The sequence below is a fragment of the Lontra canadensis genome, unplaced genomic scaffold (genome assembly GCF_010015895.1).
Source record: "Lontra canadensis isolate GAN:19392208 unplaced genomic scaffold, GSC_riverotter_1.0 scaffold12, whole genome shotgun sequence".
NCBI lineage: Eukaryota > Metazoa > Chordata > Mammalia > Carnivora > Mustelidae > Lontra > Lontra canadensis.
The window spans coordinates 26,618,245-26,642,868 of record NW_022631006.1 but is presented as its reverse complement, the minus strand read 5'-3'; the positions used below and the strand labels follow the sequence as shown (position 1 = coordinate 26,642,868).

The window sequence follows — 24,624 nt, the reverse complement described above, 5'->3', positions numbered from 1 at the left end:
CAATATTTTATCCCTGATACAGGTATTTCTAGATGAAACTGGTGCCGGAAATTGACTTGTATAAACTCCAGATCTGGTTATGTATGACCGTATTTGTGAAATTTCAATATAGTTTCATTTTTTACTGAGCATTAATGGCTTAGAGTCAAGGGAAAACTGTATCTATGGAATAAATTTTGTGGAATAAATAACAAACTTTGGGAGTTCTTTTCTCTTTCGGGTTATTAGTCTCTTTTGTATATTGACTTTTGTTTACACTATTTTCTTAATTTTTTGGATTGTAGAATCTGAGTTTATAGTTGCAATTTATGTATATAGAGACGTTTTGGTACCATAGCCATCTGTATCTCCCCTCTTCTGAAGCTGGTATGTTTTTAAATGCACATTTATTTTAAGAGAACAAATTGAAAAGGCATCTTTTTTTAGTGCAGGAGCTGATTGAATACACTGTATAAACACAGACAGTTGGCCCACGTCCCTCTCTATATCTACATGTATACTAATCTATTAATGAACATATAAGTTGTATATAGATATGCTATTTGGAAGCTCTTTATATTCCCAGCTTTTCCTTCTTGATTATGGTAATTTATATGACTCGATAGTTTTCTTTAATGAGTATTCTCTGGGCAAGATAGCTTTCCTTTTTTTGTTTTTTAACCTAAATAATGATCACTCATGGTGTCATGGGCTGCATGTTTGTGTCCTCCCCAAATTCATATGTTGAAGCCCTAACCCCCCAGGTGCTGGTATTTGGGAGGTGATAAAGGTTAAATGAAGTCATGAGGGTGGGGCCTTTTGCTAATGGAGTTGGTTCCCTTATAAGAGGACGAGAGACCGGGGCTCTCTTTCTCCTCAGTCGTGTGAAGGGTACAGTGGGAAGGTGGCTGTGTACAGGCGAGAAGCAGTCCTTACTACACACTGAATCTGCCTGCACCTTGGTCTTGGAGTTTCCAGCCTCCAGAATTGTAAGCAATAAATTTCTGTTGCTTAAGCTCCCCGTCTGTGGTATTTTGTCGAGGCAGCTTGAGGTGACTAATACAGAGAGCTAACTCTGTAACCACAAATAAGTAGTTTTGTTTTTTTTTTACAGTGGTGAATGTGAGGATTTCAGATGAGGTAAAATAAGAAACTGATGAATTGTAATGTAAAGGCCACCTATTACTGAAATGAATAGCCTGGCCTGGTTTTTGCTGTAGCTTACATGTATCAGTTCTTTGATTCCTGATCTTTTGATTCTCTTCTTATTTGTGATTGTTTTTACTTCACAAATATAAGATTTTTTTTCCCTTTTCCTTTAATTAGCATGCGGTAGAACTGCCACCTGATGCTGGATTAAAAGCGCTGTCCTGCTCAAAGCAGGAGAGTTCTTTCTGCAGGCAGTGTGTTTGTATTTACTGTTGCCGTAGTGTATCGTTGCATACTTAGTGGCTTAAAGCAATACAAGCTTAATATCTTCTAGTTCTGGGGTCCCTATCTGGGTCTGTTTCACTGGGCTAACCTCAAGATGTTGGTAGGACTGTGGTTTTTTTCTGGAGGCTCAAGGGGGAATGTGTTTCCTTTTCCTTTCCTTTCTGGCTTCTAGAAGCTGCCCATATTCCTTACCAGCGAGCTCCTTTAAATTTAAAGCCAACAACCTTGCCTGTCTCTGACTTGCGTAGTCACACCTCTTTCCCTATTCTCTTTTTCTGTCTCCCTCTTCCACTTTTAAGGACACCTGTGATTACATTGGGCCCACCTGGATATCCATGGTAATCTCCCTATTTTAAGGCCAGCTATTTAGCCACTTTAATTCCCATCTGCAACCTTAATTCCCCTTTTCTGGTTTCAGAGGATCAGGACATGGACAGGGTTGGAGGAAGCTATTATTCTGCCTATCAGAGGCAGGCAGTATGATCTACTTACGACGATATAAGAAAACTTTGTTTTAAAGGTTTTTGGAGTTCTTATCCTTCATCTTTTTCTGGAGGAATCCTGCTCTGTGTTTCTCCACCCTTTAAACCCATGCCCTCTTTTGAAAAACCAAAATCTTGTATATCCTATGGTCAATAATAAACATTAGTTTTTTTTCCCCCTAAGATTCCCGTAACCAAACTGTCATCCCCCGCGGCCACCCCATCCTGAGCGCTAAATATGGTTTATCACACCTATACTTAGCCTACATCTGGGCCATTGTTTCTGACTTCTGGATTATTTTAGGCTGTGAGATACAGTGTTCGCACTTCTATTCAGACTTAAAATCTGTGTCTTGTTTGCTTTATTCTTATCACCAGCTCCATTTCCTGCATAACAGTAATTATTTGATATTGCTATTGTGAACTAAAGAGGCCTAACAAATACTTTCTGAATGTGTCTATATACTTAAATAGCAGGTAGAGTGCAGATAGCACTTGTTCAGAAAAAGTAAAAAACCTACAATCTCAGTGGCTCAGTTGATTAGAAGTTACTTTTCTGTCTCATTGTATCAGCTGAAACAACCTAAAGCAGGACAAAGTGATTGCTTTTGCTGCCATGTGGTCTCAGAGCACATATCCTGCGGAGATATACATAGGGAGATGTGTGTGTTTGTGTGTGTATGTGTATGTATACATGTGGTTTAAAAAAAGACTTCATGGACTTTTTAGGACAGTTTTAGATTTACAGAGAAATTGAAAGAAAAGTATAGAGAGTTTCCATATATCCCATACTTAGTTTCCCCTATGATTAACATCTTACATTATTAGGTACATGCATTACAATTAATGAAGTAATATTGATATGTTAACTATCTTGCAATTCCAATAGAAGGGTGCTCCTCTATTGGAATTTGTCTGATGTTTCTTCTACAGGTCTGCTTTCCCATCCCATCTAGGATAAGACCCACATTTCTTATGCATGTATAGCCCTTCATGGTCTGATGCCTGTTGCTTCTTCGACCTCATTATTCTCTCTCTTCCAAGTTCCATCCAGTGTAGCCAGTATAATGGCACTGGCCATTGTTTCTGACCCTTGAATGTGGCAGGATTGTTCTCTCCTGAGGGCCTATGCACCAGCGGCCTGGAACATTCTGCCTTTCCATCCTCAAGTCTTTGCATGGTTTATTCCCTTATCCTATCAGGTTCTCTGCTTAAATGTTCTCTCTGAAGAGATTTTCCTGACTATTCTATACCAAATCATGCCCTCACCATCCTCCAGCTCCTATCCTACTTTACCTTTATAGTATTAGTCACAACCTAAAACAACTCTGTTTTTATGTATCTATATAACATTATATATTCGTTCATTTGATTGTTGTTTGACGACTCCATGAGGGCAGGATTCTGTCTTGCCTAATCCTGTATTCCATGAGCATGAAACAGTGCCAGGAAGAGTAGAGGCTCTTTGTAGATAGGTTGTGTGACCGAATAGTGGATTTTGTGTTTAAGATGGCCTCATTTCCAATTTTCTGGAAATCTTCACATTCCTTTTGCTGTTAGCAGGTTTATGCTTTTCCTATTATAACTCGAGGCAGTGAAGGGAGGGCAGGTTTGGCCATACATCTGAAACTAAATCCACGCTCTGGGCTCCTGTCTGGATGCAGTCCTCTCTTTTGTCATCAATGAGAAGAGCCAGAATGGGTTTAAATATCTCCTAAAGAAGAAGCCTCTAACACACACTTGCTTCCTTTGATGCCCTTAACAGCCTGAACACTTGTAGGTTCGTTTTTCTTAGTCACTCGCAACATGCCTAACGAGCAGCTGCTTGCAGTGAACAGTTAACCACCCACCCGGCCTTGTAAACCTGGTGTGACAGGGAGGGAAGGTGGGAGTCTGGGGCCTCTGGAGCGTGGGGACTAGAACAGGATGGTGTGCCAGAGGTTGGGTCACTTTTTTTTTTTTTTTTTCCTTTCCCTCGGTCTTTCTTAAGGGTGTGCCATCAATAGTGACAGCTAAGGATGAGCTTAAAACGTGCACTCAACATCCCGGCTTTAGGAGAAGCCAGGATGGGTTTTCTCCGAGCTGGCAATACCCTCAAGTGAAAGGTGAGAGAGGTGGGCTAGCGCCTCAGCTCAGCCATGGAAGCTGCTGGAAGGTGAAGTGGGAGGAGGGGTGCTGCCTCAGCACATAACAGGAAAATCACCGGAGGACGTGACCAAGATGAAGTCAGCCCCCCAGAGCCCGTTTCTCCTGTGGATTGCAATGACAGACTGGGCAGATGGATGACCCAAGGACTCAGAAAAGTCAAGATGGCAATTGGGAAGGGAGTGCAAGTCTGGAGAAGCCACCTATGTCAGGGACCCATGGGATATATTCCTCCTTGTTTTTCCTTTTTTTTTTCTTCTGGCTGTGAGCCAATGCAGGCTCTCAGAGCTGCAGCTGTGGTGCAGAGGGAGCTAAAATCCAAGAAAAATCCCATCTTTCTGGCCAGAAGAATGGGAAAACGCAGGCTGGAAAGTGTGTAGGGGTTTTCCCTCCTTTTGAATCACAGAGGCAGACCCCTTGGAGAGCTAGAGTGGCCGGTGGTGCTGGCAGCTCAAATGCCCTTCAAAATCCTGTTTTTCTGGGTAGGGGAACAGGCAAAGGGGCCCTTGCAGGCCAAAAAGTGTGAGAGGATGACTGTTTTAACTTCCCTGTTTCTTCTCTCTCTGCTTTGCCCCATGAGGGGCACATGCCAGCTAGTCACATGCCAGCTGGAACTCCAAGAGAAATCCCACCTTCGGGCCAGTAGATTGGAGACTCCTAGAGAGAAAAGAGCTGGAATGGGGTCCTGTGTGTATGCAGTGGCCTGAGGCTAAGACTCGCCCTGAGCTGCACATGGAGGGAGATGGACCCAAAGCAGTGTAGCAAAAGCCTTGAGAACTGGAGTGCTCATGGAACCATGGCCCACAGAAGAGGAGGGAGAACTTACTGTCTGAACCTCACCAGATCGATTGCCTGATAAAAAGGAACAAAATCCTAATGCTCTCGAGAGGATTTGTAACAGGACCCAGATGACTCTATATAATGACACAGCTTCATTATATAGGATGTTATTCTGCATTTAACATTTCACAATATTACAGGAAAATGTGACCAGTTCTTGAGACAGCACAGTCAACAAATGCCAACTCTAGGATGATCTAGACAGTGAGATTATCAGACTTTAAAGCAGTTATGATAACTGCTCCATCAGCTAAACTGTCTTGAAATGAATGGAAGGGTAGTTGTTCTTTTAGGAGACAACATGGGAGAAAGTATTTGTGATCTTGGGTTAGGCAAAAGTCTCTTAGATATAACACCAAAAGCATGATCTGAAAAAGAAAAGTCCAACATAATCAATTTTTTTTTTCCATGAAACGATAAGCCACAGAGGGTGTGTAGGTGATCTTTGGACTTTCTGCTCAGTTTTGCTGTGAGCCTCAAACTACTCTAAGGAATAAATTCTACTAAATAAAAATCACGGACCGGGAGAAATATTTTCAAGTCACATATCCAACAAAGGACTTGGCTCCAGAAAATATGTAACACTCTCGAAATCCAGTAAGAAACAATCCATTAAAAAAATGGGGAAAAGATTTAAACAGACAATTCACCTAGAAGATAAATTGATGGTAAATTCACCAACATGCTCAGCAACGTTGGTTCTTAGGGAAATGCAAACTAAGACTGCAAGAAAAATTGCTGTCTGACTAGTAGAATGGTGTACAAAAATGACAGTACCAAATCCCAACAGCTTCTTGTCAAATTAAACATACCCTTATCATGTGATGTGGCAATTCCACTCTTGGGTATTATTTACTCAAATGAAATGAAAACTTAACATTTGTCAGTGCTTACTGTGGGGTTTTTTTTCTTCTTTTTTTAAATCCTTGCTAAAAGCAACAGCCTCAGTTCTGTAATTGGTGAACAGTGAATGGATACTTTTATGGGATACTCCTGTGGTACGTCCATACAAGGCACCACAACGTAGCAACAAAAAGGCACGCACCACTGTTGTTCACAACAACAAAGATGGATTTACAATGAATGTACTTTAAGTGAAAGAAGCCTTGGAGAGGTAGCATGATGGAAGATTTGCAGCTGACGGGACTGTTCTGTATTTTGACAATGGTGGTGCTTACATGATTACATTTGTCTAAACTCCTAGAACTTTGTATTTTACCCTGTGTAAATGGAAAAAAAAAAGGGAATAATTATTGGAGAGCCATCTAATTATAATTTTCATCAGATCCTGAAAGGGCACGTTTTACAGACCGAGAGGACTATCATTTATTACCAGAAATACTTTGTCAGTGAGGAAGTTAGGTTCTCAGCCCCCCTTGGTGGTGAAAGAGAAGAACTTGTCTCTTAGGCGGTTGTAAATCTGTGATTGCTTTTTTTCAAGAAAGATGTGCCCTTGAGCTCACAGAATCTACCGCTGTGGCTCAGAACTCTGTTCTTGTAGAATCTTGCTCTTGCTTTGTGAGTGGCTTTGGGACCATTAGAAGAATAAAATGAGTTTCCCTTCCTCTCTCTCTCTCTCTCTCTCTCTCTTTTTTTTTTTTTTTTTAACCCCTTAATATACCGAATTGCTGGGCTAAAGCCTGAAGTCTGGTCTTGGGGTTGTGTAGAAGGAAGCAAGGTTTATCTGGCTGGTGACTGACATTTTCTTCAGGACAGACCCTTGTTTCCCAAGGCCCTCTTCCTGTCCCTTTTATTCTCTGGGATTGTCTCTGAGACCTCGCCCCTTCAAAACTATCTTAATGATCTCTCACGCTCCAGACAGTTTCTTTTCTTCTCTCCTTGTCAAAATTGTGGTAATGACAGTGTCTTACTCTCAGGGAAGGGCTCTGAATTTCAAATTACTTCACTCTAGTCAATGTTGCCTCCGCAGAAATCCCACTGGGGGTGCTCTTTGGAGGCAGATGTGCTAAGTGTGTCGCAGGAATATACAGCATTTTTATTCTGAAACAGCTAGAGCTTGTGTCCTAATAGGCTTTAGCTTTTTCATGTTTATTCCTGTTGAGGGTTTTGATTATGATTTCCAATCCGCAGGCCTCCTTGTTGGAAGAAAGCAATACCCGAGTTTAATTTGTGCCTCTTTCATAAAAGAGTACTTAGACATTGTTGTTGGGGATCTTGAGAAGGTGGAATGAAGTGTTGCTTTAAGTTTCTATCAAGAGCGGTAAATGGTTTAACACTTGGACAAAAGATAAGGCATGGGTGATGTTAGTATTGCCAACCCCAAGGGAATTCTCCCAACCTGTGGTTATTTAGGTACACTGCATTGTGGTCCAGCTTCAAGGCCCTTAGCTTGTGTGTTCGATATAATCCTGATCCCGGGATTTGCATTTTGTCCTCTCGTATGGGAGCTTTGAGAAAATCCACCTTCTCTAATGCAAGGTAAAAAGCTTTCTCCCTTGCTTAGCCGTCTTTGCTGCCCTTTCTTTTAATTAAAGTTTTGGCCTCCCCAATGTTGGAAGAGCTTCCTAAAGGTCACACTTGAAAAGAGCTGCAGAAGGGAAATGCAGATTATAGTATTCTGTCCTTTCGTAGGGGAAATTGTATGTCGAATCTGTCTGCTTCTGAAAAGTGCATTTTCTTTTTCTTGTTTCTCCATATTGGCTAAAGTAGTGGGGATCAGAAGGAAGGAGTTTTTGCTAGCACGTAGCTAAGGATGTTATTCAGTCGATGCCTGAGGAATGAGAGAACACAGTTTAGCCAGGAAAGAAGTGCACGCCAGCCGAGTGCCTTTCAAATGTCAGGCGTGGTGTGGCAGAAGTAGGTTTTAAGTGTCATACGTGCACTCCTCTTCATCGTAAACAGTGCCACCTTATTTATTCTACAAAATATTTGCACATGAAGTCTCTAAATACAATTTTTGCAGGAGCTGTCATTTGATTGCTATTGGCTTCTAGTTGAAAGGAGTCAGTGGCACGAGCGCTGCAAGCGCGTCCGTCCTTTTCTCTTCGTGTTCATGTTGTCATGTGCAGGTGCTCTTGAAGATATCTTGAAGATAAAGCAAAGATTTCAACACCCAGAAAAATTCAGCCAGCCCACAGAAGAGAAATGTTAGGCATTGCATACAACTCTATTCACCAGGGAGGAGCTGAAGAAGAGGATACATTCCAGAGAGGCATGTCGCTGGTAGAAGGCTAGGGAATGGGGAAGCACAGGACCTGTTTCAGGGATGTCCGGTAAACCACGTGCACAGAGAAAGACTTGACAGATGTTTGGTCTAGTGGGGTCCTTCCTTGTCATGGTCTGTGTCCGTGGGCTGTCCCCCATGAGGTAGGTGCTTAGAAGGGAGAAAGTTCTGGTAGATCCATTGTTCTCTAGTGTGAACTGGCAAATCAACAGCTTGTACTCATCGGGCCTTGAGTTTGGCCCCTGACTAAAGACAGGACAACGAAAAAGTTGTGTGGAGAGTGGGTCTTGTATCCCCTGAAATTTGACCTGGTTAGTTAATCTTGGAGCTTTTCCTCACAAGGAGAGAGAAGACTGACATTCAGCCAAGGGACCTGAATAATGCACATGTGGAGCTTTCCTGAAGGCACGCAGATTTTGAGCTGCATGTCTGTAGCTTCGATCCATCAGGAATGAAGGCGCAGTGAGGTTGGCAGTCCATTTGACTGAATTGTGAGGTGGTGGGAGAAGGGTTTTCTGCCAGATGATGCCATTAATCTTTTAATTAAGCATAGTTTTCGATCACACCTGTTTTGTACAGTTCCTTTTTTTTTCTTTTACATTTTACCAGTTTGTCACCTGTTGACATTATCTTCTGTTTTCGTCTTGCTCTGAAGTACTTTCTGTACTTTTTGGAAAAGCTTAAGTCTTTTCAAATTGTGTATCTTTTCTTTATTGTTACTGATTATGTGTGGTCCTCTCCTCCCCATCTCTGGTCATATTTATTGCTTTTAACATAAGTGACTTCTTACTATCAAGCCGTTTCTTCACACTGTGAACCTTGCTGTTTTAAGTGACTGAATGGTTTGAAGTTGGAATAAGCTTTTGTGTCAGATTTGCTCTCTTGTGTGGATGCTAAGTGTTTGGAGTGGGTATGTGACCTATTTCAACTGTATTTCATCTTTGTATATATAATTATGTGTAAGATCCTAACCTATCTTCCAGGACTTCCTTGAAATTAAATAAGGTTTTTGAACAAGAATGAGTTTTGAAAGATCAAGATAGTGTCATTGATGTAAGAAAAGTGGCTTCAACATCAAAGGATGATTTTTGAATCCTCAGTCTGGCTTGCTCTTCTTTTGCCATTTAAAAAGTGTCATTTTTTTCTGCTGGTGGTCAGGAGTTTTGAATAGAACCTTCATAAAGACTTTAGAAGTGAAGAGCCTTAACACATTAGAGAGAATGACTTGTTTTACTAAGATTTTGCTCTGTCGAGAGACATGTTGGCAAAAGCACCGGGTTGCATTCTAGGCAGGTTGTCATTCTGCTTCTGCTGTGAAGTGAGACCTTGGGCAAGTCCTTTTCTGAACCTCATCTCCTCTCTAAAGCCTTGGGGCTTAAACCAAATGATTGTTTTAACCGAATTTTCAATTTGCCTCTGCGGGTTGGTATCGTAGAGCAAGCTTGCAAAGGTGTCAGTAAGAAGTTCTATTCTAAAGGTAGGAGAGCATATTGTCTACTGGCAAAGCCTATTTTGCTTTGATGATTTCATTTGCTAGATGATTTCATTAAAAAAAAAAAATCAAGACTCTATTGACCCTAGGGACACTGGCTGTTTCAGTTTGAAGAACAGTCCTTTTAGAATTTCTGAATAAGGCTTACTGAAATCACTTATCTTGATGATGACATCTAATTAAAATTGGTAACTACATGGCAACAGGAACATTGCAGGAAAAAATCTTAAGCAAAAAATGTCCCAAAATAGCTGGTGAGAAGGGACTTTTTTTTGGGGGGGGGGGATTTATTTATTTATTTGAGAGAGCAAGCAAGTTGTTGAGTGGGGGGAGGGGCAGAGAGTGGGCCTCTTCCACACAAACTCCATGCTGAGCGTGGAGGCATCTGAGGAGCTGGGAATGGACAGAAGAGTGGTTCTGGCCCAGGTTCGTGATTCTGCTAAGCAATGGGAATGACTTTCTCACGCCTCTTGTTTTTATCAAACTCTGAACCAAAATCACATCGATGAGGATGAGATAGGAACCCGGAGAAGGAAAAGGATGGAGCGAGGAGCCCTGTGGGTTGTTACTGAAAAATGATACCAGACTCTGTTCCGCTAGCTTTGGATTCTACCCGCGGTGATTTCCATTCAGAGTGGAGCTGGGTCCTGCGAGAAGCTTTGCCAGTTGTTGCTGAGAGCTCATGGGGCCCAGACTGACTTGGTCCCTTCAGGATTTTCTGTGAACTCCTTGTATCCCATAGCTATCAGTGTGCCTAAGACCCGACATTCCCGGCTGCTGTTCTCAGTGGGCCTGCACACTTCCTCGTGAGTGCCTGTTGTTTGTTTGGGGGTGCTCAGGTCTGTCAGACGTCCCCCTGACTCCCCATGACTCCCCCTGCTTCCTCTCTCAGGCACAGGTACCATGCAGGACTTGCGGCTGTTGACTTGCTCCTACCTGCCCATGCTTGGGGCTTTGCGGAGAGAGCTTACTACCAGGTTCGAATGGAAGTGTTCCATGGAGTTTTGATCATGCTATCCTACTGGCTCTGTGTGGTTTCTGTGGGGCATTTGGCTAAAAAACCATGCCGCTACTGTTACATCTTCCCCTTGACTTCTCTGGGTTTTGTTCTGAACAGCTGTTATCCCGTGGTTACAAGCATCTTCTTTGCTAAATCTCTTGGATCCTGGGAACTGTTTTCCAGTGGGAGATAGCAGGTGCTGATTTCATTGGATTCCTCTCAGGCCACATGCCCACAGCTAAATTCAGCTGGAGCTGAATTATATGGTTCCCTCAACCTGAAATGCCTTCCTCCTCCTTCTCTCTGGCTCACAAGGCTAGTCCTGAAGCTCTCTTCCATCTCTGTTTCCTCCATTGCTGGTGCTATTTCGGTGCTCCTATAACATCTTAGGAATGCACATGCACACATATGGTGCTTCTTTAAGTATATGTTTGCTTCTTTGATTTCTTCATAGGACTCTGGGTTCTTAAGGTGCAAGACCTTGTCTGATTTGTTTTTCTACTCTCAGTGCCTGAACTGGTGACTGTCACCCCTTAACTACTTAAATAGTTGTTGAGGGATGCCTGGGTGGCTCAGCTGGTTAAACATCTGCCTTCAGTTCAGGTCATGATCTCAGGGTCCTGGGATGGAGTCCCAAGTTAGGCTCCCTGCTCAGCGGGGAGTCTGCTTTTCCTTCTGCCTGCCACTACCCCTGTTTACACTCTCCCTCTTTCTTTCTCTCTCTGTCAAATACATAAATGAAAAAGATCTTTAAAAAATTAGTTGTTGGAGGAATGTTGGCAGTAGTGTTGGGATGTCTGCAAGGAACAAAAGCAGTCCTCTTCAGATATACTGTAGGACAGACAGATGGAAGATAAGTGCCATTTGAAGTTATATTTAAAGAAAGAAATGTGTCCGGAGAAGGAACTAAAAATACAGGTGCTTTTTAATCTTAATTTTATTTTCAGAATTTGTGGTGCAGAGGCAGCGGCAATGGCCTCGTCACTCCTAGTGAGTTCATTTTGATTATAACAACTCAAAGAGGTTGTGGGGCATTTAAGAAATGTAGAACAGAGAGTAATGTTTAAGGAATTGGAAGTCTGTGCTTAGGAAGGATGCGATATGGTTAATTTGGGTAGAAGACCTCATCCCGGGTTCAGGCATAGGGTCGACTGGCCCCCTGTATTTCCACATGACCTCACCTGAGGGCAGGAGGTTCCTTCTAGTTCAGTAATTGTTTCCCTGTTAATTAACTTCTCTCCTGCTGTTGACTTGAGAGTTTGGGGAGTGTCTTGAAGTTGGCTAGATTAAAACAAAACCCAGCTATTTCATGGTCTGTGAGTTTTCTGGAAAGTGGAAGGTGATGATATTAAAACCTTAGTAACCAAGGAAACCAGTCCTGTGCTGGTGTATAAAAGGAGTGGAAATTTAACTGTGGCCGTGAAAGGAAATCTGGCCACTAAGGCCATGCATGGCAACCCTGGGGAAGAGGAAGTAAAGGCACGAGCACATGACCCATCACCTGCCCCCTTAGGAGAAAGTGACCTGTCGGCAGCTGTGGTCAAGGTGAGTGAGGGGTGTACACTGAGCTCGCCCAGGAATATGCTCAGTGTCTATGTGCAGCCCTCCTATCAAGGTTGATATTTTTGAATATATAAAATCTTTTAATTAAATGATGAGCTAAGAAAAGTTTTTGCTTGCAGACCTTATTGTGTGTGTCAGTGGATTCACAAAGCAAAATGCTGACTTTTTTCTACATCAGAACCACACCAAGAAGCAGATGGTCTTTATAGTTCCACTTAGTGCCTTCTTTACTCGAAAAGTTGTGGACGTTAACCTAATTCATAGAATTTTCCCTGGAGGTTGGGACTTGCAAATTTGATTAATTTGGTAGTTTTTCAAAAAATATTTTATTTATTTGACAGAAAGAGGGAGGTAGGGAGAGAGAGCAAGTGCACAGGCAGAGGGAGCAGCAGGAGAGGGAGAAGCAGGCTCCCTGCTGAGCAGGGAGCCCAGTGCCGGGCTTGATCCGATCTCAGGGTCCTGAGCTGAAAGCAGAGGCTTAACTGACTGAGCCACCCAGGTGGCCCTAATTTAGTAGTTTTTAAAAACTTTTTTTAGTCTAGGGGTGCCTGGGTGGCTCTTGGACTCTTGGTTTCAGCTTAGGTCATGATCTCAGGGTTGTCTGATTAACCTTGTGTTGGGCTCAGTGGGGAGTCTGCTGGGATTTTCTCTGTCCTTCTGCCCTTCCACGCCTCATATAAATAAATAAATCTTAAACACACACACACACACACACACACACACACACACAGGAACACACACACACAAACCTTTTGTAGCCTGAATTCTTACATGAAGTTCACGTTGTAAAGCAGATAAAATGAGACTGATTCTATTGCCACTTACCCTCTTTTGCACAAGGACCTCCTAAAAGGAGTTCCACAAAGTATAGTGTGAAATCATCATTTAGTCCTATGAAAATTACTGCAGTCTGATTTCCAAACTGCCCTTAATTATGGAAGCATAAACTCTTAAGATGTAATAATTCTTAAGGTCTTTACAATAAGATATCTCATACGTTAGTTCCTGTATAGACTGCCAGCCAATGGTAATTACCTTTCAGTGCCTTCTCTTTTTAGCCAACTCTCAGAAACAAAATAACACAGATGAGAAAGATAAAAGGACTTGGAGAAAGAAAGATAAGGACTGGAGGGGCTCCTGGCTGGTTCAATTGGTAGAGCATGTGACTCTTGATCTTGGGTCCTGAGTTCAAGCCTCACGTTTGATGTAGAGTATTACTTAAATAAACTTAAAAAAAAAAAAGATGACTGGGGATGAGTGAAGAGGTCTGGCAGAAGTGTCATTGAGCAGCTACTTTGAGGATTGGGGTACCATTTTCTCTGTCCCTTCTTTCCCATATACCCATCACAAGGAGGGACAAGAAAAGAAGATGTAGATAATTCTCTTCTAGAGAAATATCTGAATTTGAGGATAATTTGGACCACTTTCTTCCCATTCCTGCTGGCTAGAGTATTTTGTAGCTCAAATACTGTGTACATTGTTCTGGGCTCAGTAGATAATGTAGCTATATATGCCATGTATTGCATTTCAAATGTGCTCATGTTCTAATGTATATTTTACTTAATACACAATGGCAAATGGAAACCTCCTTATTAGTTTATCTGTATATTAGGTATATAGTGTATATGTAAATATTTTCATTCAATTTTTTAAAAAATTTATTTGACAAAGATCACAAGCAGGCAGAGAGGCAGGCAGAGAGAGAGGAGAGAGCAGGCTCCCCACTGAGCAGAGAGCCTGATGCGGGGCTCGATCCCAGGACCCTGGGATCATGACCTGAGCTGAAGGGAGAGGCTTTAACCCACTGAGCCACCCAGGCGCCTCTTCATTCAATTTTTAATGGAAATTTAGCTTCTTAAAATGCTGCATAAAAATTATTTTTTCTGGCATACTTATTTTTTTTTAATTATAATGTATTACTGGTTTCAGAGGTATAGGTCTGTGATTCATCAGTCTTATATAAGCCCCAGTGCTCATTACATCATGTGCCCTCCTTAGTGTCCATCACTCAGTTGCCCTATCCCTCCACCGTCTCCTGTTGAATAACCCTCAGTTTGTTTCCTATGATTGAGTCTCTTACGGTTTCCCTCTCTGGTTTCATCTTGTTTTATTTTTTCCTCTTTTTCCTCTGTGATCCTCTGCCTTGTTTCTTAAATTCCACATATCAGCAAGATCATACGATAATTGTCTTTCTCTGACTGACTTATTTCACTTAGCATAATACCCTCTAGTTGTATCCATGTCATTGCAAATGCCAAGATTTCATTTTTTGGATGGCTGTATAATATTCAATTTTGTATATATACCACATCTTCTTTATCCATTCACTTGTCACCTGTTGATGGACATCTGGACTCTTTCCATAGTTTGGCTATTGTTGGCCTTGCTGCTAGAAACATTGGGGTGCAGGGCTAGCACACTTTCCTAATACCAAAAGCTGTCATTGAACTCTTTAATTATGATGGTTTATAATTTTTTCTATAATTAAAAAGAATTTTTTAAAGTAGTGCAGTGTCAGCTGCTACCGATTAAAAAACCTGATTAGGGTTATCTTTCAAAGAATGAGAGAGGAAAGAAGAATAAGCATATGTTTATTGCTTTTGTTATACTAGCCTTCTTATTTCCTATTCCTAGTTTTGTTTGTGTGTTTGTGTGTTTGAGTTCCTATACTGAGTCTTTCCCTTAGTGCAGGGCAGTTCAGTGCTCACCCACCTCCTTTGTGCTGTTATTGGCAAATGCTTTGTTGGGCCCATAATATATGGAAATAGAATTATGCACATATTGTTTTAAATTGCTTTTTAAAATCCATTATGGGAGGAGGGGCCGTATCAGATATGATTTGCTAATATGATTTTGCTAATATTTTCTCCTAGAAGTTGCCTTTTCATTTCTTAAAATTAAGTTTTTTATTTTAATTCCAGTATAGTTAACATATTGTTATATTAGTTTCAGGTGTGCAGTACAGTGATTCAACAGTTCTGTACATGACTCAGGACATGGAGTCTCACTGGTTTATTATTTTTGTTTCGTTGCCTTTGCTTCGCTGTCAAATCAAAAAAATTGCCAAGGCTGATGTCAAGGAGCTTACCCCTACGTTTTTCCACTAGAATTTTTATGGTTTCAGGTCTTACACTCAAGTATTTAATCCATTTTGTGTTAACTTTTGTGTATGGTGTGAGATAGTGGTCCAGTTTCATTCTTTTCCAAGTGGCTGTCCAGTTTCCTAGTGCCACTTACTGAAGAGACTGTCCTCTCCCCATGGTGTACCCTTTGTCCTAAATGAACCTAAATGTGTGGATTTATTTCAGGGCTGTCTGTTCTATTCCATTGATGTGTCTATTTTTAGGCCATTGCCATACAGTTTTGATTACTATAGCTTTGTAATATAGTTTGCTATTGGGAAGCATGATACCTCTAGCTTTGTTGTTCTTTCTTAAGCTTGCTTTGGCTTTGCAGGGTCTTTTGTGGCTCCATACAGATTTTTAGGTTCGTTTTTTTTCTGTGGAAAATGCCATTGGAATTTTGGTAGGGATTGCATTGAATCTGTAGAATCTGTAGATTGCTTTGAGGTTAGGTTTTTAAAAAATATTTTACTTATTTATGAGAGAGTACACACATGAGCATTTGCATGAGTGGGGAGAGGGGGAGGCACAGAGGGAGATGGAGAAGCAGGCTTGGTGTGGGGCTCAGCCTCAGGATCATGACCTGTACCAACGCAGACACTTAACCAACTGAGCCCCTAGTTGTAGATATTTTAACAATATTTATATTTTTGGAGAGAGAGAGAGTGAGAGGGAGAGAAAACACGAATGGGAGGGAGAGGGCATCTTAAACAGGTTCCAGCTCAGAACAGTACCTGATGCAGGGATCAATCTCATGACCCTGAGGTCATGACCTGAGCTGAAATCAAGAGTCAGTTGCTTAATTGACTGAGCCACACAGGCGCCCTTTAACAATATTCTTTTAATCTGTGAGTGCAGCTGTTTTTACGTTTGTATCTTCTTTAACTTTTTCCATCAGTATATTATATTTTTCAGTATGCAAAATTAGCATATTAATATTTTAATGATGTTAACATAATAGTGATGCCTTGTGGTTTTCACATAGCTTTCTTTAGTATTTTCCTTATTCTTTCTATTTTGGGATTTTGCGTATTTTTTCCCAGATCTTTGTAAAATGAACCACATGTAAAATCTCTAGGAGTTTTTAAGATACCCCTTTCTCTAATTCACATCAAATGTCTTCTACACTTGATTACTTTTTAATACCCTCTTGTGAGAGAGGCTAATGGCAGCTCTTCTGTCTCTGCAGTTGGGTGGGGGTAATGAGATCATCTTTCAGTGATTCTTCTAGGTTGGGGATTAGTGGGTCATTCAGTGGTGTGAGGCCCAACCCATCATGAACACTTAGTAAATATTACATGATGGTGAGTGCAGGGCCATTCATTCTTCCCGGATCTCCTGCCTCCTATGTTGGTGCTTGTTTCACTGTTAGTAGCTCCTCAGGTGTTTCAGACCATCATCCTTTTCCACATCAAGCTAATCACTCTGTCCAGGCCACATTTTTACCATGTGTTACAGCAATGTTAAGAAATTTTGTACTAACTAGAGAAGTCTCTGAACTATGTTTACCCAGTGGGCCAACAAAGGAATATTGGATTTTCTCGGATTGAACACTGCTAGGATTTTCAGCTCTACTTCTGGCCCCCAGTTCCACATCTGTTAGGAAGCTATTTTCTTCAGAATGTTGCTGGTATTTATTATTTAAACAACAGATCATGTACGAAGTCACAAAGATAAAAAAATTTTTTTATATCTTTTATAATTTTTATAATTTTATATCTTTTATAATTTTTCACCTTCTCAACCAATATTTTTAGCCAAAAAATATTTAACTTGACTCCATTGGGCATTCAGATTTTTAGATATATATTTTTTTAATCCACTATTTCCTATGAATAAGTACCACCAGGAAGCAGCCAGACAGAAGATGGATCCTTCTGCACTCTACCTGTACTGATCTCTTCAGTAAATCAATGTCATAAAAATGGAGACTGTGCTAGATTCAAAGGGACTTAGGGACAAACAGTGAACTACAGGGCATGGCCTTGAATAGAATACTGGTTTGGATAAAACCAGCTCTAAAGGAAATTTTTGGGGCCAGGCAAATTTGGAAATAATCCAGATAGTTATATGAAATGCCATTAACTGAGATGGAGAGATGCAGAATTTTGATGAAAAAAATTCTTGTTACAAAAAAAAGTCTATGTAAATATATAGATAGTGCATTTACTAGCAGATTTCTTTCTAAGATGTTAATAGTGGTGCTCCTACTCTCGAGTGACGAGAATGTGGGGTTTTTATTTCTTTACTGTCTTGTCCTCTCAATTTCTCAAATGCACATGTCCCATTTGTGTGCTAATAGAAACTTTTTTTTTTTTTTGTAAAGTCTAGACTAACATGTCCTTTTATAGATGGGTTGTATATTTCACAAGTTTTTCTCTTTTTATTTTTTATTTTTATTTATTTATTTATTTTTAAAAGATTTTGTTTATTTATTTGGCACAGAGAGAGAGATCACAAGTAGGCAGAGAGGCCGGTAGAGAGAGGTGGAAGCAGGCTCCCTGCTGAGCAGAGATCCTGATGATGCGGGGCTTGATCCCAGTACCCTGAGATCATGACCGGAGCCGAAGGCAGAGGCTTAACCCACTGAGCCACCCAAGCGCCCCAAGTTTTTCTCTTGATAAAGATTTTATAATCTTTAGGATACTTCTTTGAACCATTTCTTTAGATTCTACATGCATCTTCCTTTTTGAGATTTAATTTTTTATTATGGAAACTTTCAAATACATAGAAAAGTAGATAGAATAATATGATTATCAATTATACTTGGTTTATTTCCTCTCCACCCACTATTTTAAAGGAAATCCCACATGTCCTATCTTTTCGTTCATAAGTGGTTCAATATTTATTCCAAAAAAATAAGAACATTTAAAAAAAATCAGGATATAGTATCACACCAAACAATAAATATGTGAAATAATAGTATTTCTTTAATATAATCAAATATCCAGTCATTCACCTTTCTCTGATTGTCTCATAAGTGATTTTTATCTGTAGTTATATTGTCTGAATCCGGTATCAGGCAAGTTCCTGACATTACAAATGGTTATGTGACCAGTAAGGTCTTTCAATCTATAGGTTTATCTCTCCTCCCCCAGCAGTTTTTCTCTTGCAAATGATTTATTGAAGAAAGTAGACCCTTTATCTTTTATAATTTTTCACCTTCTGCATTTTTCTGCATGCTCTCTTTTAATACCCAAGACTGGAAGCTGTGCTCTTGAATGCATCTGAGCAGAGTTCCATTTAAAACTTATAAAACTGGGGCGCCTGGGTGGCTCAGTGGGTTAAAGCCTCCACCTTTGGCTCAGGTCATGATCCCAGGGTCCTGGGATCGAGCCCCACATCGGGCTCTCTGCTCCATGGGGAGCCTGATTCCTCCTCTCTCTCTGCCTGCCTCTCCGCCTTGTGATCTCTGTCTGTCAAATGAATAAATAATATCTTTAAAAAAAATAAATAAAACTTATAAAACTTACTGTGTTTGTAAAATCTGTAAATTGAAATGGTTGATTTCTTTTTTTAAACTTTCAAAATACTTACTTTTAAAAACTAATCCTTAAAATTGAAAAAAAAATTAGCTGTATAACAAATTTTTGTGCAACATCAAGAAATGATTTATTTCTAGTGACTTTATTTTTTTGAATGTATCCAATCAATATTTAGCCTATTGTCTTCCAGAAATGAAAGGTGAGGATTTAAGTTCTGTAACTGTTCTCTCTTCTCTCCCACCTCTTCCTCCTTATAATATTTTATGTATTTTTATTTGCTTATTTATCTTTAATTACTTTAAATAATACACTTATGCCTCAGTTTCTTATGTAGCAGTTCAGTTTTCTCAAGCAACATTCTTGGGCATAAAAAGGATTAACTTCAGGGATGCCTGGGTGGCTCAGTGGGTTAAAGCCTCTGCCTTCAGCTCAGGTCATGATCTCAGGGTCCTGGGATTGAGCCTCGCATCAGGTTTCTCTGCTCAGCAGGGAGCCTGCTTCCCTTCCTCTCTCTCTGCCTGCCTCTCTGCCTACTTGTGATCTCGGTCTGTCAAATAAATAAATAAAATCTTTTAAAAAAAGGATTAACTTCTTTTCCATAACTAAAAGATCCCATGCCCCAGCTGGCAAAAACCTTAAAATTACCAATTCCAAGCAACCGTGGTCATTTTACATGTAAACTTATACAGGTCAGATTTCATTCCTGCCTTCCCTTCATTTCTGGGTGTGCAGGTTGTTTCTGAGGTATTTATGTGGTGCCAATTTCTGGGAGTAGGTAGGCTTTGAAATGGTTGATTTTTTTTTCTTTTTTTCAAGATTTTATTAGTGAGAGAGAGAGCATGAATGGTGGGGAGGGACAGAGGGAGAGGGAGAAACAAACTCCCCGCTGAGCAGAGAGTTGGATGTGGGGCTCCATCCCAGGACCCTGAGATCATGACCTGAGCTGAAGACAGATGCTCTACTGACTGGGCCACCCAAGTGCCCCTGAAAATGGTTGATTCCTATCCTAAAGTCCTCTAAGTTTAAGACTCATATAGCCTTGATTGTTTCAATGAGCTGAAACAGCTATTGAAAAAGCGTACACTGGGGTAGATGTTACACAGATTTTTTGGCAGGAACTTGCCAAATTTCCTCTGCAAAGCTAAAGGAAAAGCTTGCCCTGAAAGTACATTCTGATATAATGGGGTCCTTTTGAAATACTATTAGTATCCTCTGAGAGCTTGGTCTACCAATGTGCTCTTCATCGTGATACCGGCGTACTATTTTTTTTTTTTTTTTGTTTGTTTGGTTTTACTTTACTGCTAAGGCTGCTGAGGTCGAAATTTCCACTGCTTGCGTATTGATTTGTCTCTAATGATTGCAGGTTGAAGATGACAGTGATGCAGAGACCTATGGAGAAGAGAATGAGGAACAGGGAAATTATTCTAAAAGAAAGATAGTCTCTAACTGGGATCGATATCAAGATATTGAAAAAGAGGTCAATAATGAAAGCGGAGAATCACAGAGGGGAACGGACTTCAGTGTTCTCCTCAGCTCAGCAGGTATGAATCCCATTCGCATGCATATGTTCCTTTTAAAACTGCGTTGTAATAACTAGCAGTTCATTTTGTCCTTTGGATTTTAAATTTGAGTAAAGGACAGCGTATCTAATGGCTTGTAAGGAAGAAAGATGTTTCTTTAAGTGGAAGCTAGGGATTCCACATACCGATGTAGAAGGACTTAAGTCCTCGTTGAAATGGATGAAAGTTTTTACGGAAGTGAAAAATGCTGCACTATGCCCCTCTAAATTGGGTAGTCTGAAAATAGAAGTCTTTTCCTTGATTTCATAGGAATCAATACTTGTTTATACAAAGCTTTACGAAGCTTCTAGAATATGTGTTCTTTCCTCTTTTATAGCCAGGAATATGCCTATTAGTGGATATGCACATAGAAGAGACCTGTGTACCTGAACGTGAAAACCCTTCTGTTTTGCTTTTGGATGGTTTTCTCTATCAGTAAGGTGCAACACCCTTTCCTTCTCTGGCCAGCTCTTTTTGAAGACAGAATCCACCCTGAGTGTGCAGCTGTGTGTGGCTGGAGAGTAGGAGTATAGTGAGAGAATGGAACAGGGGTGGTCGTACAGATGGCTACTCTTTACTAGGGTGTGGCATGAGGCTTGAAAGAATGAATGGCAGATGGATTAGTGGTTTTCAGGGGTTAGAGATGGGTTTGGTGGATGTGGTTATGAGAAGGTAACATGAGGTGTCCTTCTAGTGCTGATACTGATCATTTTCTCGATTGTGGTGGTAGATACACAAACCTACACAAGTGATAAAATTGTCTAGAACTTAAGACACATACACACAAGTGAGTACAAATAAGACTGGGAAAATCTGAACAACATTGGTGGGTTATATCAGTATCAGTATGTCAATATTCTGGTTGTGATATTATACTATAGTTTTGCACAGTGTTATCATTAGGGAAACTGGGTCAAGTGCGGGAGATCTCTGTGTTGTTACTACAAGTATTATGAGAGTCCACGATGACCTCAACAACAAAATATTACCAGGTCAAAAAAAAAATTTAAAGGATGAGCAGTTAAGAAGCAGAGAAATAAAATGAAGATTTTCAGACAGTTTGCTTTAAATTCCCTCTTCCTCATGACTTTTATGTTGCTGTTGAGTTCAACCTGTCTTTTTTCTCCTCTGCCTATATTTTTGAATGCCTGTACCAGACTAAGCATCCTAAAGTGATGAATTCTTTTCTGACTTAATTAAACCCTTTCAGGAGAAAGAGAATTGTAAGTGGAGAGAGTATGTGAGTGTGAGTCAGAAGAGCAAGGTTCAGCCTGGTGTCATTATGTTCTATTCCCCCCCCACCACACGGTAACCCTCTTAGAAGAGGTGTTTGCTGAGGGCATCGAACTCACGGACTATTCAGGGACTGGTGACTCATCTTCTTGCCGGTCAGATGAGTACTACCCTCTGGTGACCCGAATTTTGGCCAATTACAGGCTTATTAGCACTTTTCTTCAAGGTGGGAGAAAGGTAAAAGGTAGGTTGCTTATTTTCTCTTTCTCTTGGTGGTTCTGCGAAAGGACGTAGGGAAAGCTTGAAGCAGGCGCAGTAAGGTTAACACATGAACTACCTGGTTTTAGTTGAACCAAATGTATAGTCCATTACTAGGACCGTGTCTGGCCTGTGAGATCCTGCATGAATGTTTAAAGGCAATGCAAAATTCGAGTCTGACCTAACATTTATGCCCAGTGGCGTACTATTTTGGTTAGTTCTGTTAGCATTTTATTTACAATTTAAAACCCAACATGATTTGGGTCTCATATGTCTTTCCTGTAGTCTGTCTTTGCTTGCTGATTTCTTTCCAGGTGACTTATCTGTGATTGGTTTTTTGGGTGATCACAATTGTCACATCTTCTGATATGTGCTTTGATTTTTTTTCCCCCATTCTGCTGGTGATTGATCATTTTCTTCTCACCATGTCCTATGCCTGAGAAGAGCCTCCATGTTCTCTTCGTTGTAGGAGCAGGACTGTATTAGTTTGCTTTTGAGGGATGGACTTCCTTCTCTGATCCTAAAATATTAATATTCTCCAGCTAGTCTGACTATACTCCTTGGAGTCACGGACTTCTAGTATACCATATTCATCTGTATAGATAAATACATAACCCAGAAAAGTACATTGCTAGTTTGTTAGATGTGCACATCATCAACTTTTCTAGATCTAGCCGAATTGCTCTCCAAAGTGGAGATGAGCTAGGATTCCTAGTGTTCGCTATCTTTGGCCATATGTAGTACTGATAGACTTTTTAACTATTGCCGTCTGACTGAATGGTGTCTGGTTGTGGTTCATTAAACAATTATTTGAGTATCTGCTACTTCCAGGTACCATTTTAGAGATTGAGCATATAGCAAAGAACAGGGCAGACCAAAACATGCACCTCCTGGAGTGGACCTTCTAAAGCGTGGAGACACATTAAAGAAAAGCAAGTATGTAAGATGCTAAATGGTGATAATTGCTTGAGATCGAGATGAAGTGGGGAGAGGCTATTATAATTTTAGAAAGAGTGGCCAGAGAAAGTCTTATTGAGATGATGACATTTGAATAAAGGCCTGAGGAAGGTGAGTGAGGAAGCAAGCATTGAAGATATCTGTGGGAGGAGTGTTGTAGGCCAAGGGCATAACAAGTTCAAAGGCTTGGTGACAGGAGTATAGAGAATAGCAAGGGAGGCCAGCATGACTGGAACAAAGTGAGCAAGTAGGTGATAAGGTCAGAGAGGCATATGGGGCCAGATCACGGGGAGGCTTGTAGATTATTATTAAAGATGTTGGCTTTTACTCTGAGATGAGCAGCTATGAGAGGGTTTTGAAGAGAAGTGTGATATGGCTTAACTTAACAGGACCTCTCTGGCTGCTGTGTTGGTAAACCAGCTGGGAGGCTATTGCAACAACCCAAACAAGTGGGGATGGTGGCCGTGGCCAGGGTGGTGGCCATGGAGCTGGTGAGACGTGGCTGGGTTCTGGATCTATTTTGAGGGAACAGCATACAGGGCTTGAGGATGTGGGGTATGAGGTAAAAAGATGTATGAGGATGATGCCAGGTTCTCGGTCTCAGAACTACAGGAAGCTGCCATTGATTGAGATAGGTAAGACCATGGGAGGTGCTCAGTTTTGCATGTGTTATCATTGAGATGCCAGTTGGACATCTGTGTTAGTCAGAGTTCCTGTAGGAACTAGATGGCACCCTCAATAGAATTAGAAGGAACTTTTAACAAAGGCATTGCTTACACAAGTATGGGCGGGATGTGGGGAGAGCGCATAGATCGTAGAGCACTGGGAGGAAAGGCAACAGCAGAGATGTTACTATCCCTCGTCACTGAAACTCTGGGGGAGAGATTCTTATAGGGCAGTTGACCTTGAGAGGATGAGTCAATCACCTTTGCTCCAGAGATCTAGCCAGTGAAGGTGACTCTCCAGGGAGGGAGAAGGTGAATAAATACTCTGGTCTTATACTGCCTCCCCCCCAACCTTTTATTCTCCTGTCAGGGCTTCCCAGAATCCTAACCTACTAGCAGCCAGAAGGCAAACAGAGCCGGTTGCTGTCATCCATATAGATCAGCCTCTTAGGGCAGAACAGGGAGGAAGAAGAAGTAGGGTGAATCTGGAGGGGCAAATGTAAGAGCCCCAGCATAGCATCCAATAGGAAATACCTCGCAGGTTGCTGGATGAAGACCTCTGGGGTGCGGGATCCAGGTCTGGCCTGGAGATACACATCTGGGGGCTGGCAGCCTGTAGGTGATACTTAGAGTCACAAGACTACGTGAGACGACCAGGGAGTTATTAGTAGAAAAGTTCTGAGCACTGGGCAGCACAGTGTCTAGAGCTTACGGAGATGAGAAGGAACCAGCAAAAGGAGACTGAGTGTGAGCAGCTGGAAGAAAAAGATACCAGGAAACTGGTGTCTTTAAATGTTTCCTGGAAGGAGGGATCTGTGTCAAATGCACTTGATGACATTTAGAAATTGACACTTGACTTTAACAACATGGGGGGTTACTAGTGATCTGGCAAGAGTAGTTTTATTATTTTTTTTAAAGATTTTATTTGTTTATTTGACAGACAGAATTCACAAGTAGGCAGGGAGGCAGGCAGAGAGAGAGGGAGAAGCAGGCTCCCTGCTGAGCAGAGAGCCTGATGTGGGGCTCAATCCCAGGACCCTGAGATCATGACCTGAGCTGAAGGCAGGGGCTTTAACCCACTGAGCCACCCAGGCGCCCCAGTAAGAGTAGTTTTGTTAGTGGTGGGATAAATCCATTCTTTTTTTTTTTTTTTTTTTTTTAAAGATTATTTATTTATTTATTTGACAGAGAGAGAGAGAGAGAGATCACAAGTAGATGGAGAGGCA

The 24,624-nt window shown here is 41.1% G+C and overlaps 1 protein-coding gene across 2 annotated transcripts in view; it reads left to right on the top strand.

The window, feature by feature from the left end:
• The first annotated feature begins 767 nt into the window (after positions 1-767).
• The window catches only part of AVEN (apoptosis and caspase activation inhibitor), a 153,244-nt gene continuing 129,387 nt past the window's right edge, over positions 768-24,624 (top strand). Inside the window, exons 1-2 of one of the 2 annotated variants that reach the window (XM_032856921.1) lie at positions 768-968; positions 20,090-20,267. In XM_032856921.1, the coding sequence (XP_032712812.1) occupies positions 783-968; positions 20,090-20,267 (364 nt within the window). In that variant the 5' untranslated portion in view covers positions 768-782. Of the gene's footprint in view, positions 969-11,894; positions 12,102-20,089; positions 20,268-24,624 lie in introns of those variants that run through there. The other variant, XM_032856922.1, reaches the window with a different exon arrangement.